Here is a 17303-nt window from a genome sequence, read left to right as displayed (position 1 = left end):
TGCAAAAACCTATTTAAACTATTAGTATAGAATAAGCAGGGTATCGAACCAAGGGAGGACTGTGGAAAGTGTCGTAGTGAAAAGGGTTGATTAACTATTACGGAATGGGAAAAACAGTTTGTTTGATTGTGAGAAATAGCTAAATTAACGAATAAAATTTGTTTTTTAAATCAATGAGAGAAAATATGGTTCCTCCAGATTTCAGGTTTTGCAATTAACTTCAACTATGTGTATAATCGTTACCTACATAGACATAGGTGTTAATTTTGATTCATTAATTGTGATAACCAACGACTAAGTACTCCGGTCAATACATGACGGGAGGTTATCGAATGATTATCAATTACAATTACAAACCCTAACCCCATGTCAAATATATCCCAATTACTAGAACTCTCGGGAACTGAATGCTTAGAAATTAAGGTTTAAATAAACGTAATTGTTTACAATCAAGAAATCAAATCAAAGGTGAAAAGCATCGAGTGCTTAGATCACCTAATCAAAACGATTGTCACAAACACATAGTTTCGTCTAACTTACAAAACCCTCCATCCGGAGGAAACCACTAGGACTAGCCGCTCATTGGTAAGATTGATCTTCTGTCTCTGTTTGCGTGCCCCCTTCTCTTGCCGGCTACTGCCGTCGAGATGATGATGAATTGATTTGATGTTGAATGACCTTTTTGATCCCAAAATTCACGTGATGTTGTGATGGATCTTAATGTTGGCGGCCCATTATATGCTAGCCCATCCACGTGACTTGTTATGTTTTGAAAACAAAACAAAGCCCAATGTTGTCTACTCTTGTCTGCCATCAAGAAGTTGATTTATATCATGGTCCAATCAAAAAAATCACATTCCCTGTATGCGTGTAAGTTCAAGCCGCCTCACATGATCATGGCCCAAATTTGTCCCTCATATCCACGTGACTTATGATGATGATGGATTTTATATATTGGTCCAATAAAAACAATCCTTTCAATTAATTCCTCAAAACCTTTGTATATCTCTCATTCACGTGACTTGGTGCCAAAAAGTCTTCCACCCCATGTGAGTCCAAAAGTCTTGCTTGTGATTATGATGTTATGTTGACTTGATTCTTGAAAAGATCTTCACTGTTGCCGCTAATAATGATATTCGGTCTTTTTTTCTTGTTCCCAGCCAGCGCATGTGATGCCCTATGATAGAATAATTATTTTTTCTTTGGTATTCATACCGTAAGCTACGCATGCAAAGCGTAAGCTACGGGTTATAACTTCTGTTTACTTACTTTATTACTCGAGCCAACCGTAAGTTACGATGATATTCAGTAACCTACGTTTCAATTTTGCTGAACCATACTTTCACTTCACTTCAACTTACACAACTTGACATTTAATACCCTTGCACTTCACTCTTGGTCGTCTCTCGCATTTCCAAACTATTTTTCAAACCAAAACAACTCCTCGGCCAATGTACATTACTTGATTTATCATCCTTGAGTGTTTCACACCATCACCGAGCCTTTAACTTTACCGATTTATGCGATTAACCTGTATAACTACAAACTGTCGTAGTTATCATACTCGTGACACGTAATCACTTAAAACACAATAAATTACGTAATTTAACACACTTAACGCTCGTGCTTTGCACTCTCCATCACGAACATAGAGTTTCGAGGGAAGGAAAACAAGGCGTTCGACAAGATCGACCTTTTTGAAATTTTTTTAACGCTCTAGGTTTTTTTATTTTGTAATTTTTAGAAATTATGTAATTTTTAGGATTATGTAATTTTTAAAATTTTAATGAAGTTGTAGGTTTTTTTATAAATGTTGTGTGATTTTTTATAAATTTTTTGTATTTTTTTTAAAAACATTTATGCCACGCGGTGCACCCAACCCAAGCCCAACCCACGCCCCGCCATACCCCGCGGACACGTAACCCGGCAGTGGGCTGGCTCCGCGGACACGTGTCACCAAATGCCCAACCCAAGCCCCAACCCCCACCCCACCATACCCCACGGTCTAAGCTTTTCCCTTGACCGAGCTATTCCACCCTATATTCAGAGCTCGTTATTTGCGGTTTAATATTTTGAAAATACGTTAGTTTTCACTCGTAAATACAATTAACCGACTCATTTAAAATCATTTTGATACATATTATGATAACCTGTGGGTTAATCATTTAGTATTCTTTTGGGATAGATTTCTTGTAACCAGTTTTACATGTTTGTCAATACAGCTGGGTACCAGAAATCTATGCCAGTATGTGATGATGGTACATACCACCTTTAATACACGTCTTCTGGGAGTATGCCTACTACCCTACGCGTATTTTATATGGCCATTCCTATTTGATGAGTCGGGACACGCGGTCACGGTACCATTACCCCCAGTGTTTAATGTTATTCAAGCATTACGGATTAGACCAGATTCTTATATTTATGAAAGCATTTTCCCATTTATATAATGCCCGTCCCAAGCGGCTAATGTCGTATCCCAAGTTTTCAAATAAAACTAGGCTAACAGTATTTACCTTTGCTTAGCAAATTTTCTGTTTTAATAAGTTCTTTGAAGCAAAGCCGTATTTCAGGTTGTATATCCTAGGCACGATTATCTGGAATGCTTTATAGTCTATAATGAAACAGATATAAATATCCGTTAGAATGTTCACGAGTCTTTTTGTAAATTATTTTACTTGACTCGCTACTTAGAATATTATTCGGTTACGCTAGATTAAGCGTTGATTGGTTAGAATGTGGTTTATACCCTTCCGAGTGCGAAGCCTCGTTTAACCAAACATTCTGATTTTGAATCATTTTGAAAGGTTTAAACCCATTTTGACTAGTTTATATAATTTATATATTATAAACTATTCATGTGCGTAAACGCGACATCGGATGGTCGAAAGGGTCTATGATAAGTCCATTATGTCAAAACATATTTCCAAATGTTATATAATCAGTTTTGAGGTTCGACTTACATGCCTCGTTGGTATTAAAACCATTTCTACGCTAAAAAGGCGTTTTTTACATTTCTTTTAAAAGTATAGATAGCGGACTTGTCGATTTTCCCTCTAAACGGTGTGACCATAAGGTATAACCTCAAAGGGTTATTCCCTATAATATTATGGTCACAAAACATGACTTGACTGGGTTTCAAGGTAGACCAAACGGGTCGGAATTGAAAGTTAAAGCAAAAGTCAAACTGCTTGACTTTCGAAATAGAATAGAGGTCTAAACTGAGTATGATGAGTTGAACATGTCAAAATATGTTATTTTGATCCATACTACTGATATAATGTCAAAAACTTTGAGTTTAGTAGCTTAAAGTTCAATTAGCGTAAAATGCACATTTACTAGTTTTGACTATATATATATATATATATATATATATATATAGAGTAAAGTTCCCATACAAATAACTTTAACGTACTAAACGTGCGCATAGCATGAAAAAGGCAAAAAAACGTGGTGGAATTTTCGTAATTATTTTCTCGTAGGGTAATTATCAAAATTACTCTACAAAATGATCCTGTAGAGTAATTTTGATTTTGTAGAGTAATTTTGTAAAATGTTCCTGTAGAGTAATTTTGATCTTGTAGAGTAATTTTGTAAAATGTTCTTGTAGAGTAATTTTGATCAAAAAACCATACCTCACCAAAAAACCCCCAAAAAAGCTAACCCCCCACCCCCAAAAATCTAAAAAAACCTAACCCCCACCCCCCAAAAACCTAACCCCCTCACCCAAACTAAATGCTAAAAAATAAACCATAAAGCTAAACCCCATAACTAAATTGTGACACTCTAGGTTTTCTCGAGCAACTATCTTGTATCGACTTTATGTGTATATTCTATTATATGAAAGTTTGTGATTTATCTTGATGTGCTATAATGTGTACGTATAATGTATAATTATATATATATATATATATATATATATATATATATATATATATATATATATATATATATAAACATATGTATGAAGTGAGCCGAGACCGCGAACCCGACTCGAGACCACCCGGCCTCGAGTGAACAGTGAGCAGTTGGGCCGTTTGGGCCGCACATCCTTGAGCCCGTGAATTGGGTTATAAAACCCTCACATAAGCCACACCTTCCTATTCTTTGGACACTCAAACCCCCAAACATTCCCTCACTCTCACATACACTCTCCTTCTCCCTATCCTCTCATCTTTCTCTCACTAAAACCCTAAGACACCATCACCCTCTCCTCTCTCTCGGACTCAACCGGTAGCATCAAGACTCTCGGATCAAGCTCATTACTCTCACTCGGAACTTCTTTCACCGACCCTCCATACCCTCCACATTCAACCGGTTAGTGTGTGTGTATGGCTTTATGATAAATAGTGCTATAGTTGCTTATTTGAAATAATTTATGTGAAACAATGTGCTTCTTAAAAACCGAGTGAATGATTGGAATGTCGAGTGATACGGATAAGCTTAGTGTGTTTCGAATAATGGATTCATGCTAGAAAATGTAAGAAAATATTGTTTTCATAATGTTTTGCAAGTTTGCCTTGATAGCTAGATTATGTGTTATTATTCTTGAATGCATGATGTGTGTTGTGATATTGAGAACCTAGGATTATGAGAGGATGTGGTCCATTGAATGAATCTAATGAAAAACCGTATGAATGTGTAGGATGAACATGTTGATTGAATATGTATGTCCTAAATGATGAACTGTTTGAAGATGTGATGAATATTTGAAATGCTATGGTTTGATCCATTTGATTTGGGAATTAGACAAGGAAACATGTTAGTGCAAATGTATTGGCTAGTACACAATATCATGAATTTGAAATTCTATTGGATAGTACAAGTTGGACAGGTTTCTAGAAGGATTTCATGTGCACACAACCGTGATTGCGAGTCGAGACCTTCTGTTGCGACTCGAGACCAACACGTGACAACTCGAGACAGACTTCAAGGACTCGAGACCGGCAAGGTCTCGACTTGAGACTTCATGATCTTGACTCGAGACTGGACTCGAGACCCCTGAGGTTGCGACTCATGCCAGCATCACTCAAGACCGAAACATGATAACTCGAGATCTCCTGGTTGCGACTCGAGACCGCGTGTTCTCGAGTCGAGACCACCTTGTCTCGACTGGGCTGCCTACCTTGGTTATTGGGCCACAATGTGTTATGTTTGGACTATGTGTTTTACTGGCTATGTGTTTTACTGGCTATGTGTTAACTGTCACTGTTTAACCGTGTAGTTATTAGAGCAGGCCCAATAACTTAAATGATAACTGCATGCATTCTATGTGTTAGATACATGTAGGATATACGTGATTACTTGTACCCCCAAACCTGACCTATACTGGTAACCATGTTAGGACGTGGTGACCAGCAAGCTTGACCAAGTAAGCCAATCTGCCGAGCAACCCAAGGTGAGTTCACAACTTAAAGCATGCGTTCCCGGTGGATTGGGAAACGGAACTAAAAACAACACTATCCCCTTGTGAGGGATACAAACTTACTTTCCTTCCCTTGTTACTGGGAACTCTTATAATTACTGTTTATACGGAATGCAATGGGCAACACTAAACGAAACTCTATCACTTAAGTCCCTACTACTTAATACCGATTAGTCGCCGGGGCCAGGCGAACGGGTTATTAGTTGATAGCGCTATTTAGGTCTTACCAGCCTCACACCGTGCCCGTGTATGGGATCGGGAGTGAACTAATAGACTCTGGCAAATCCTTCAGTGATGATAGAACATTGACAAACGGCGCACTTTACGGAAACCTACAGTCACATGAAGTATTCGGTATTGGAAAAACAGTTTAGTGGCTTACTTATGGGGTAGCTCCCCATGGAATGTATAAACGGATAAATTAACTAGTGAAACAAGTTTTTGGTAATTAAAAACTGGACAACTCGTGAACTCGCCAACATTTTTGTTGATACCCTACTGCATGCTTTGCAGATACCCAGTGAGTCAGGAGCTTGCTACTTGGGGATGTGTAGTGGTCGTCTGACCCATGTGTTGGGTTCTAAATAACTTGAACCATGAACTTTGTTTTAAAATGTTTGGTTTATGCTTCCGCTACTTATGTTACTATTTGAACTTAAAACTTTTGAACTTGATTATGATATTTGCTAACCCTGTGGTTGGTGAATACTACTTTTGCTATTAATTAAATTGCTCAGTATAATTGGTGGCTGGATCCTGGTCAGTCACGCCCTCAAGCGGATGTTACTCCGCATGTGGATTTTGGGGGTGTGACATAAATGCTAAATTTTTTTTACAAAATTACTCTACAAGATCAAAATTACTCTACAAGAACATTTTACAAAATTACACTACAAGATCAAAATTACTCTACAGGATCATTTGTCGAGTAATTTTGAATTGTGTGTTATTTGATAAACTTGCAGAGTAATTTTGATTCACTTGTAGGGTAATTTTGATGCAGAGTAATTTTGATACACTTGTAGAGTAATTTTAATATTACCCTACAAGATCAAAATTACTCTACAAGAACATTTTACAAAATTACTTTACAAAGATTAAAATTACTCTACAGGATCATTTGTAGAGTGCCAGAAGAATAAGCCAATAAGCGTCCAGCAAGCTGTATCATGCTCCACGATTAGCAATCGTGCAGGAGACAAAAAGTACACAAGGACGCCTACGTGGCACCAATCAGGGGGCAGCGACAACTGCCCCATGATCTCCACTCACCTGCTGATGTCAGAAAGACGACAAGGACAACAACCCGGATACGTGGCTCTAATCAAGGTGCGCCAGCACCAAAGATCTTCTAGAAGACACTAACGGTTGTCACAAAAGAGACAAGACGGATATTCCTTGTTGTCGTCTTCAGGCCTAAGGCCCATCAGCCCATCTCCTTCTACACTACTCTAGCTATAAATAGGGTCATTCATACACAGGTTAAACCATTCTCCTCTCTACTCCCTCACTCTTATCACACACTTATTTTCCTCAAAACAAGTACTTATTCTCTCCCCGGAGAGTGGTTAAGAGGGAAACCCCCATATTCCCCTCTTAACGAGCTTAACGGGGTGTTGATTGTTTTGCAGGAAGGATCACAGCCAAGCTCAGGAAGGATTAACAAGATTAACCCTTATGGTTGAAATATAAACCCAACTAATAAACCTAAAATTAGTTCCGTGTTTCTTCATTGGCGCCCACCGATTTTTACAATCATCTCATCTTCTTTTTCTGAGCTTTTTTCTGTTCTCTCGATCATGGCTGGTCAGGGAATACCGAATTTCAGTTTTGGTACACACTCTCAAGTGGAAACGGGGGAGGACAACTCGCACGCCCAACTCCTTCCCACTGACGAGCTAGCCGAGGGCGAAGCAACAAACACTGGGGGACCCTGCGCGAGTATCACTCGCATCACTCAAACGGCTACCCCAATGAGCGATACCGTTGGTCCGTCAAACCCAGCTCCTCCAAACATTTCGGCGTTACTAGGTTTACCAGAAGGTGAAACCTTAGCCTCCTGGTACGCCAAACAGATTGCTACTATAAACGCTGCTTACCAGTCGTTAAGTGCACAGCAAGCAATTTTGCAAGCGGAACCATCTCTGGTGACACCCCCTGCGCCAACATAGGGGGCGCGCCAAGCACCTCCTCAGCAAAACATACAAGGGCAGTTCAGCAGACCTCCTCCTCAAAGAAGACTTAGCATGCATGACACGCGTGACACGTATGAGGAGACAAGCAGTTACTAAGATCATCCGTCCAATGCGCAACACAGGCGTCCGTTGCATAGCCGGCTGGGGCCGCGTAACACCAACAATGAATGGGATAACACAGATGAGGATTGATGAAACAATGGTTAACCGGACAGGGTTAACACACTGGTCTCGTCAAGAAGGGTTAATCCCTTCCTCTCGGAGATCGCTGGCTGGGTCACCGGTGGATGATCTCCTGCACAAGGAAACAAGCCGTGACTCGTAACAAGGAGGATGGGGTGGGGGGTGCTCCTTGTTACCACTCTCCGGCGTGAGAATCAGTAGTTTGCTTGGGAAGCAAAGCAAGATTATAGTAGTAGTTAGAGAGTTGTGAAGAGATACCTCAAACCTGGTTTGGGGTCGGTATTTATAGCCGAGGAGTGAAGGAGGAGATTGATGGATGGGCTGACGACGAGCTGCACCGTTGCAGGTGTGTCAGTCTCGCCGGCCGTGGGGGTTACGCCACGTCAGCCCATTGCTTTAATAGCTCTGACAGGGGACTGTCGCCGGCGCCACTTGCCTCGTGGTGTCAGCCACTTGCCTGGCGTGTCAGTCCACTTGCTGGATATGCAGGGTGCGGTGCGAGCCGCATCGCTGCATGTGGTAACGTCTGAAGTTACCGCGTCTCCTACTTGTGATCAAGAAATACGCGAGATGCGGTGTTGGCCGCATCATCGTATGTGGAGACTATTTGCTCGCTTCCCTTGTCGTGACGAAAATGGCCATATGATGCGGTGCCAGCCGCATCGATATGTTCATCTTCTTTCGTACTTGGGTCAAGCTATTCATCTTCGAACCGAATGGGTTCGAAGGATGTGACCGCATGGGTGCGGTTTGCTTACTGGTAGGGGTTTGTTTGATGCGGGTAATGGTCGTTTTGGGACCATACCCCTTCAAGTCCCCCCAGTCTAGTGTTGCTCCCTTGTGCAAGTTGCACGTGGGAGGAGTACTGGACTTATGGTGTAGGAAGGTAGTGTGGCAGTCTGGAGAAAATTTTAGGCCAGATCAACCTGGTGATCTGGTAAAAAATCCGGCTATGCCTCTTCCGTACCGGTGAAGAGGTTTCGCTTGATGCGAAATTCTCAGCCGTTGCATGTCGTCAGGTGGGTTGCCACCTGTTGTTGTGTTGAAGGCCTGTTAGGGACCTTCATAGTAATGCTGCACAAACTTCGAACCAACCTCTTGGATGGTGGTTCGAAGGTTTGCACATGTTTCGAACCTCTTGGAGGTGGTTTCTTCTTCGAACCATTTGCCAGAATGGTGCACGAAGAAGAAAAGAAAAACTTGTAAACCAACCTTTGCGGTCAGGTTTGAAGGTTTTGGATGTTGTGTTAGAACTTTGCTCAAGTTCTATGTCCAGCATCCTATGATGAGATGACCATCCCTTTTTTGTTGGGTGTTCGTGTTCATCTTGATAGCTCTCAAGTAACCGTACGTTCTTTGCGGTTACTTCGTTGCGTCATTGTTGGCCGTGTTTGGTCGAACAATGTGGATCTAGACTATGGGTAAATAAACATGGTCATAGGCAAGGGGATGCCCCTCGTTGTTTATTCCATGCGATCCATTGGTAGGTAAACAAAGTCCTAAGCAGACTTGTTACCGCGGTCCGTTGGCAGGTAAACAAAGTCATAGGCAGACTTGTTACCGCTGTTCGGACACTTGCTGCTTGATAAGTGCTTGTTTAGAGCACGTATCTGCGTTCTTTCTGGAGCCACTTACCTTCACGCTCCAATACCGAGTTTACAACGAGGTAGCCTCGTTCGGTGATGTGGAGTGAGTTTTGCTCTTCCGTAGCAACCACTCTGCGGAAGCTATGGTTATGTCTGTAGCTCTTTATGGGTGTCTGCGATGTTGCAGTCCCATATTCGCTCAAAGTGTGCTTGTTGCACGGATGTAACTCTTGAAGGTTCAGGAGTCAGGGCTGCTGATGTGCGGGCGCGTAGGTTCCGTTCCTTCTTTCTTCTGAAGAAGTTGTTCATGCACCCTCTGTGGTTGTGAACCGGACAGGAGGGATTTGAAGCTTGAAGAAAAGGAAGGCAATGCGCTTTGCCTGTTCCTGAGATGTGGTTCAGTCCAAAGAACAACACTGGTTCTGAGCATCTGACACATCTGAATGGGTTCATGTGTGTCAGTTCCGCATATTTCACGTGTGCTCGTGAGTGATGCGGAAAAGGTAATATATCCCTTTATAGCATAGATAGATATATTTCTACCTATTTTTTAGGGTATATAAAAAAACGACATGCGGTATGGGTTATGGTGCGGTAAACCAGAAAAACCGCATGCCGCTTATGTTTTTTGGATAATGTTGTCGCTTTTTCTTGCCTACGTGGCTTGATCGCACGTGTGAGTTGGTAGAAGTTGGTGAGACGTTTCTGCATGTGCTGAAATGAAAGGACATTTGCACTGCCCGAGGCATTAAATGCACTGTAGCAGGGAGTGTAAACGTCTTCTTTGTCAGGCGCGTGGGCGGCCACGCGCGCGTGATAACCGTCAGCTAAAACGGCGCTCGACACGTGTTGTTGCAAGATACGTTCTTTTTGAACGTGATGATTTGCTTTCTCCCTCCGCATTAATTGCGATGGGTATATAAGGGGATAACCGTTTGTGGTTTCCTCTCACTTTGTCGAAAATTCAAAAAATTTGCCGTTTGAGAGAAAGTTGTCATCTGTCTTCTCCGACGATTTTTTCTGAATTTCTGGTGAGGTTTCTAGTGTTTCTGTTCATCATCTTCCGTTTCTTTGACATTTTTGATGGCTGAACCATCGAATCCACACAATGTGGAGGGTGAAAACCCTGAACAGCCGATAGTGGCTGAGGAAGAAGACGAGGATGATGATGTTAATGTTCCCGGTGGTGGGTTACCGGTGTTAAAGTGGACCAGAAAAAGCTTTGATCGCCTTATGCTGGAGGTCCAAATGCCCTCGGAATATGGGGCTCGGTACCCATCAGAGGGTGATACTGGTGCCGACGCTCCGGCCGGTTATGTGACCATGTGGTCCGACTTCTTCGGAGATTGTAACCTCCGATTACCGTTGACGGTGTTTGTTGTGGATATCTTGGAGTGGTTCAAGGTCCACATTTCTCAAGTGAGTCCGTTTGGGATGATTCGGATTCGTAATTTTGAGTTTACCTTTCGTGCTCTTGGGATAGAGCCTACCGTTGGGGACTTCCGACGGTTTTATCAGATGACAGTGTCTATGGGGTTCTTTTCTTTCCGTCTACGAGACGGTACCCCAAAGCTGATGACTCCCCCTAAGGGGATGACGATGTGGAAGAAGAAGTTCTTCTATATCAAGTCTGCTGCCCTTGCTGTGAATATGACGTTTCGGAATGTGACCGAGACGATCATAGCAGAGACCATTGCGATGCCCAGTTTGAAATCAGTGCAATGGTTCCCGCAACTGCAGACTATTGAGTCTGTGAAGTTGACCAACACGCAACTATGGTTGTTGCGTATGATGTTGAGGAGGGGCAAGAACTCGAAACCCGTGGTGCGGGAAAAGAGCGGTGGTACGTACTTTTTGTTGTTTCACGTTCTTTATCCTTACGTGTGTTACTGACCTTTGTGTCTACTATCAGAATATGCCCCCGCATGGAGGATGTTTGCTCCGGATTTCGAGGGTACGGTTGAGACCGTAGTTTGTGCGGATGGTGAACAGGATCACAACACTATCATCCGTAGTAACTTCCGGGTGCCTACTGCGGCTGCACTGGCAGTTGAGTTGCCAGTAGGCAAAGGTATATTATCGAAGCTTTGCTACTTGTGTTGATCATGTTGTGTTATTGACGTATTGATTCCATGCAGGTGATCTTGGGGCCTTGGGGGACCCTGAAGCGAAAGGTGTGCCAAAGAGGCAAACTGTGAAGGGCGTGCGCTTCCGCCAAAAGAAGATAAAGGAGGTCACTACTGTGCCTCATCTGGTGCCGCAGGCAGCAGGTATCTCTCATTCCTCTTTTCGTCGACACAAGGATTGTGTGATAGTATCTGATACCCTTGAGGGTTTGAGTACAGCCGCGGAGTCACGTTCTGGTGCTGCGAAGAAGCAGGCAGAAGAGGTGGCTGCGGGAGGGACAGCTGCGGGTCCCCCTGTGATTGGTGAGAAGAGGAGGCCAGAGCAGAAAGCTGCTGGAGGTGTTGAAACCAAACGTCGGAGGCTAGTAACCAAAAGGTCTGCTCCGGCGCAGAAGAAACCTGCGGTTGTCGTTGGTAAGTGTAGGCTATCTAGTGTTAACTGTTGTGTAACTGGTTCTGATAGCTATTTCACTTTTTTGCAGAGCGTCAAGATGAAGATTTTTCTATCTTCGATGCTCCGGAGTCCCCTCCGCGTGCCATGGATGCGGGTGGAGCGGAGGTGCCATCGACACCTCCCGTCAAGGTGGTACCTGAGTCAACCGTGCAGAAGGAGGGTACCGCAGAGAATGCTGCGGCCCAGATATTTGATACTGTCGACTCGTCCAACAACCTGATCTCTCCCAATGAGGGAGACGATTTGAGTTTGCGGTTCACTGCTACAGGGAAGCAACATTCTGATGCTGAGCCGCAAAAAACTGGCGATGAAGCGCGGCAGCATGATGCTGGGCCGCAGAAGTCTGCGGTTGATAAGGGTACCAGTTCGTCGGCCGATGGTGCGGGGTATGACGGGCCTCCAATTCAGCCTGGGGAGTCTGAATTGGAGTATTACTACCGCACCTACTCCCAGGATCGCGGTACGCTGTACCATCGACCCCCCTGGACTGTATTGCAGGGGGATGATATTGCTAACGACCCTGCGGCCTGCAGGGAGATCCTGGGCGGTCTTGGGACCCCTTTTGAAGTTGAGCGGGCTCGTGCCGCACCGCGGGAGCTGCGTATAAACCAGCTCTCGACCATGTTGGTAGGGACTTCCATTGTGGCTAATGCCATTTTGGAAGATTATAAGGTGCTGGGCCGCCGCGAGGAAGATGCTGCTCGTATGCGGGCAGAAGCGGAAAAGCTGGTCCAGGCTGCCCGTGCGGGTGCGGAGCAGCTCGAGAAGGATAAAGCTGCTTTTGAGAAGCAGAAGCAGACTTCGGAATGGGCTGCCGCTGCCCAGCTAAAACAGGTGCGTTCCCTTGCTAAACTCCTTGCTGATGAGCGTAAGCGTTGGGAGGAAATTTCATCCAACGAGCGCAAGAAGTGGAACGAATCTTGGGCTAAGCAGAACAATCTTCTGTTTCATACTCGGCAGGAGCTAGCAAACGCCAAGGCGGCAAATGTTGCCTTGGGCAATGAAAAAGCTGCGGCTGAGGCCGCATCAGCTAAAGCGCTGCAGGCAAAGGATGAGGCCCTGAAGGCGCTGGAAGAGGCCAAAGTGGCCGGGGCTCGTGCCTCAAAGGCCCTTGAAGAGGCCGCGGAGAAAGAGAGCCGTTCTTCCAAGGCTCTGGAAGAGCTGAATGCGGAGCGCATTCGTTTGGATAAGGTTGTTGAAAGCCTGCAGGTACGTTTCTTTAGCGTTGTTGCTTTCGTCTTTATTGTTTTGAAAATATTCATTGAGTGAATTGTTTGCTGTTCTTGTAACAGGCTGAGGTGCAGGCGCGGGAGGTCGCGGTTACGGACCTTACTGCCCGCGTGTCTGCTGCGGAGCAGCGGGCCGCCGCTGCTACTGAGGCCAAGGATGCCTTGGTGTCCTCTTTTAACCAACTGGAAGCTGACCGTGAGTGGTTGCGGACTCACGGCATCGCGCGTGTAAGTATCCTTTGTCTTTACATTTGCTTGGATTAGCACGCAAGACTTATGATCTTTTTACTGCAGATTGTCGAGGCCATAATGAATGCCCCTGAGACCTCATCAGGTTTGGACCTGGTTAAGGAACGTGCGCGTGATGCGGGTTTCAAGGCTGGTTTTAACCGCTGCATTGGGCACATCAATGTACTATCCGCAGGCGGTTATACCGATCAGGCATCCGGGTTCCGTGATGTGGATACCGAGGGTCGTCTGAAAGCGGCCGTAGCCTCCTTTTATGACACGCCCCTTGCCTGTGTAGGGGAGCTGGACGAGTGTTTGGAGGTTGCGGACTATGTTGACCGCTTGCGGATGCTTTACCCTGATGTGGAAGAGGAAGAACCCGCTGGTGGTGCCGGAGAAGATGCGGGGACCAGCGGTACAAAATAGGGTTTAGGTTGGCGAGTGTGCCTCCTTTTTGTATTCCTCTTGTATAGAATAGGAACTTTATGTAAATTCAGTAAGCATCATGTAGATACTTGAATTTTTTGAATATAAAGTTTCTTTGTTCAGTTTGTACAAGTGTTTTTAATTCTTGCATGTCTGAACGTGTGTATGCGTAATCTTTACCCATTTATGAACGGGGTCAAGTATACTCCATACTTGTGTTGTATGGGTATGCATCAATTCTGTTATTTACCGTGTGAGGGTTTTTAGAATTGCTTAAGCTTTGTAAAAGCTTGTATTACCGGAACTCTACCCATTTGTGAATGGGGTCGAGTGTACTCCATACCTTTGTCGTATGAGTCCGCGTCAATTCCATTGTTTGCCTTTTTGGGGCTCAGGAATTGTGTTTAACAAAAACTTGTGTATCCGGCCGGATAAAACATGCAAGTCTGTTTGTCTTTTGCTGGCCTATTACAATATTTGTGTGTGGTTACCACTTTGTATGGGTATCATGAATGAAGATTTTGCCAATCTGTTTTTGGGATACCGCAAAGTGGAACACGCATTTGTAATAGTAGTAAACAAACAATAATGTAGAAAATTGCTTATTTATTTATTTGCCAATGGCCTGCGGCCCAATAGGTTACATAGAGAGTGTAGGAACATAGCTTACATATAGCAGCGTCTAAGCTGTTGTGCGTTCCATGTTCTGGCGATAGGTTCGCCCTCTAGTGTTTGTAACCTGTATGCGCCCTTCCCTAAGACCTCGCTGATGAGGTAGGGTCCTTCCCACTTGGGGGCAAGTTTTCCTGGGCGCTCGGCGTTAGATGCCTCGTTGTCACGTAGGACGTAGTCCCCTGGAGTGAAAGTACAAACGCGAACTCGCGCGTTGTAATACTTTTCCAGTTTGGATTTGTATTTGGCCTCGTTGATGGCGGCGTTCTCGCGCCTTTCTTCTAGGAGGTCCAAATCGATCCTACGTTCCCTGTTGTTGTCTAGCTTTTCGATAGCCAACATTCTAGGAGATGGGAGGCCCATTTCCGCGGGTATCACCGCTTCAGACCCGTAGACGAGGCTGAAAGGTGTTTCCCCATTGCTTGTTTTTGGGCTAGTGCGGTGAGCCCATAAGATGCTTGGGAGTTCATCGACCCAGCCACGTCTGGCTGTTCCCAATCGTGCTTTGATTCCGTCGACTAGGCCTTTATTTATACTCTCGACTTGGCCGTTCCCTTGCGGGTGTGCGACTGACGAGAATATGTGTTTGATGTTCAGCTCTTCTAGCCATTTTTGGAATTCGTCGGCAGCGAAGTTGGTGCCGTTGTCGGTAACAATGTACATTGGTAAACCGAAACGGCAGATGATGTGCTCCCAAATGAACTTTCTTGTTATCATAGCAGTGGTTGAAGCGAGTGGTTTCGCCTCTACCCATTTTGTGAAGTAATCAACCGCCACTATGATAAATTTAACTGCACCTGGTGCGTCCGGGAATGGTCCCACTACGTCGATCGCCCATTTTTGAAAAGGCCATGCAGTAGTGACGGGGACCAGATTGTTTTTTGGCCGCAAAGTTTTTGGTGCATGGCGCTGGCAGTCCATGCATTTGCGTAATTCTTTGACGGCGTCCAGGTGCATGCCGGGCCAGTAATACCCGGCATTCATGATTTTTGCCACGACCATGCGTGGTCCGGCATGTATGCCGCATATGCCCTCATGTATCTCTCGGATAAGGTATGTGGCATCTTGTGGATTAACGCATCGGAGGAGCGGTTCGAGGTATGACTTTCGGTATAAGATACCGTCTCCCATTTGATAGTGGCACGCTTTGTATTGCAACTTACGTGCCTCTGTTTTGCTCTCGGGAGTCACACCTGACTGAAGGTATGCGATAATTGGTGTCATCCATGACGTTGTGCCGTATTGGATGACACTGACCTGGCGTAGAGGAACCGAAGGATTTTGCAAAATCTCGATACGTACCTCCTTTGCCAAGTGTTGGAAGCTGGTGGATGCAAGTTTTTGATAGTGCATCCGCAGATTTGTTTTCGCTTCGATTAATGTGTCGAATATTGAATGAAGCGAATTTGGATTTTAGCTGCAGGGCTTGCTCGAGGTAGAGGATCATGATATCCCCTTTGGCGGCATAGTCGCCGCGTACCTGGCCCGCAACTAACAAGGAATCGACGTGCGCTTCCAGATGTTGCACGCCGATTTTGACTGCTAAACGTAGCCCGGCTAATAGTGCTTCATATTCTGCCTCGTTGTTGGTGCTTTTAAAATCGAGGCGGATGGCATATGTAAGCTCTTGGCCGTCAGGGCTGACGAGTCGCAGACCTGCGCCCGCGCCGTCCTCGTTGGATGCACCATCAGTAAATAGTGCCCATACTTCTGAGGAGGGTGGTGGGGGCGCAGGATTTTGGGATTCTTCGCATTCTTGGATGCGATCTGCTGGTACTTCAGCGGCGAAATCAGCTAAGATTTGGCCTTTGATGGCAGGGCGCGGTTTGTAATGTATTGTATGTGCGCCCAGCTCAATTGCCCATTTTGCTAATCTCCCAGAGATGTCGGGTTTGACAGGATCGGGCCGATCCTGTAATTGGTTAGCACTGTGATGATGTGGTTTACGAAGTAGCGTCGTAACCGTCTTGAAGCATGTACCAGTGCTAGTACCAATTTTTCCATTATTGAGTATCTCGTCTCTGGGTCGTTGAGCATTTTGCTGATATAATAGATGGGTGTTTGAACCCCTGCTCGTTCCACTATTAATACCGCGCCCACTGCGTTGTCTGCAGCGGATAGGTATAAGATGAGTGGCTCATCTTTGCATGGTGCGGTTAGTGTTGGGAGTTGTATCAAACACTGCTTCATTTCCTGAAGGCCTTTTCGGCCTCTGTGGTCCACTGGAATTGTTCTTTCTTTGAACAGCTTCGCAGGGTCTTGATGAAAGGGTATGACTTGGCTGCGTGGTTAGCCAAGAACCTGTTGAGTGCCGCCAGCCTTCCGGCCAGGCGTTGCATATCTTTCATCGATGCAGGCGATGGCATGCGCTCGATCGCCTGCACTTTTTCCGGGTTTACCTTGAATCCATCTTTGGTGACGATGAACCCAAGGAATTTGCCTTCTTCCATTCCAAACGAGCATTTCCCTGGATTGAGCTTCATGTTGACGCTTCGCAGAGTTTGGAATGTTCTTTCTATATCAGTGAGCATGGTATCTTCCTCCATGCTCATGACGACCAGGTCGTCCATATAGATTTCGACACTTTTGCTTATTTGACCGCGGAAAGTGTCGTTCATGCAGTTTCTGGTAGGTTGAGCCCGCGTTGCGCAACCCAACGGCATTTTTGTATAGCAGTAATTTCCGGTTGGGGTCCGGAATGCCCGTTTTGTCTTCATCCTCAAAGTGCCATTTGTACCTGGTGGTACCCTTTGTAGCAAATCGAGGAAACACTTCCACC

At 44.9% G+C, this 17303-nt stretch overlaps 1 protein-coding gene across 1 annotated transcript in view; it reads left to right on the top strand.

The window, feature by feature from the left end:
* Nucleotides 1–12053: 12053 nt before the first annotated feature.
* LOC118483771 overlaps nt 12054–17303 on the top strand; it is a 32954-nt gene continuing 27704 nt past the window's right edge. The window contains exons 1-3 of the mRNA XM_035979339.1: nt 12054–12317; nt 12930–13178; nt 13262–13363. Coding sequence (XP_035835232.1) covers nt 12054–12317; nt 12930–13178; nt 13262–13363 — 615 coding nt within the window. The remainder of the gene's footprint in view (nt 12318–12929; nt 13179–13261; nt 13364–17303) is intronic.

The sequence above is a fragment of the Helianthus annuus genome, chromosome 11 (genome assembly GCF_002127325.2).
Source record: "Helianthus annuus cultivar XRQ/B chromosome 11, HanXRQr2.0-SUNRISE, whole genome shotgun sequence".
Lineage (NCBI taxonomy): Eukaryota > Viridiplantae > Streptophyta > Magnoliopsida > Asterales > Asteraceae > Helianthus > Helianthus annuus.
The sequence above is the reverse complement of the archived record's forward strand: the minus strand, read 5'-3'. Positions and strand labels throughout refer to the sequence as shown.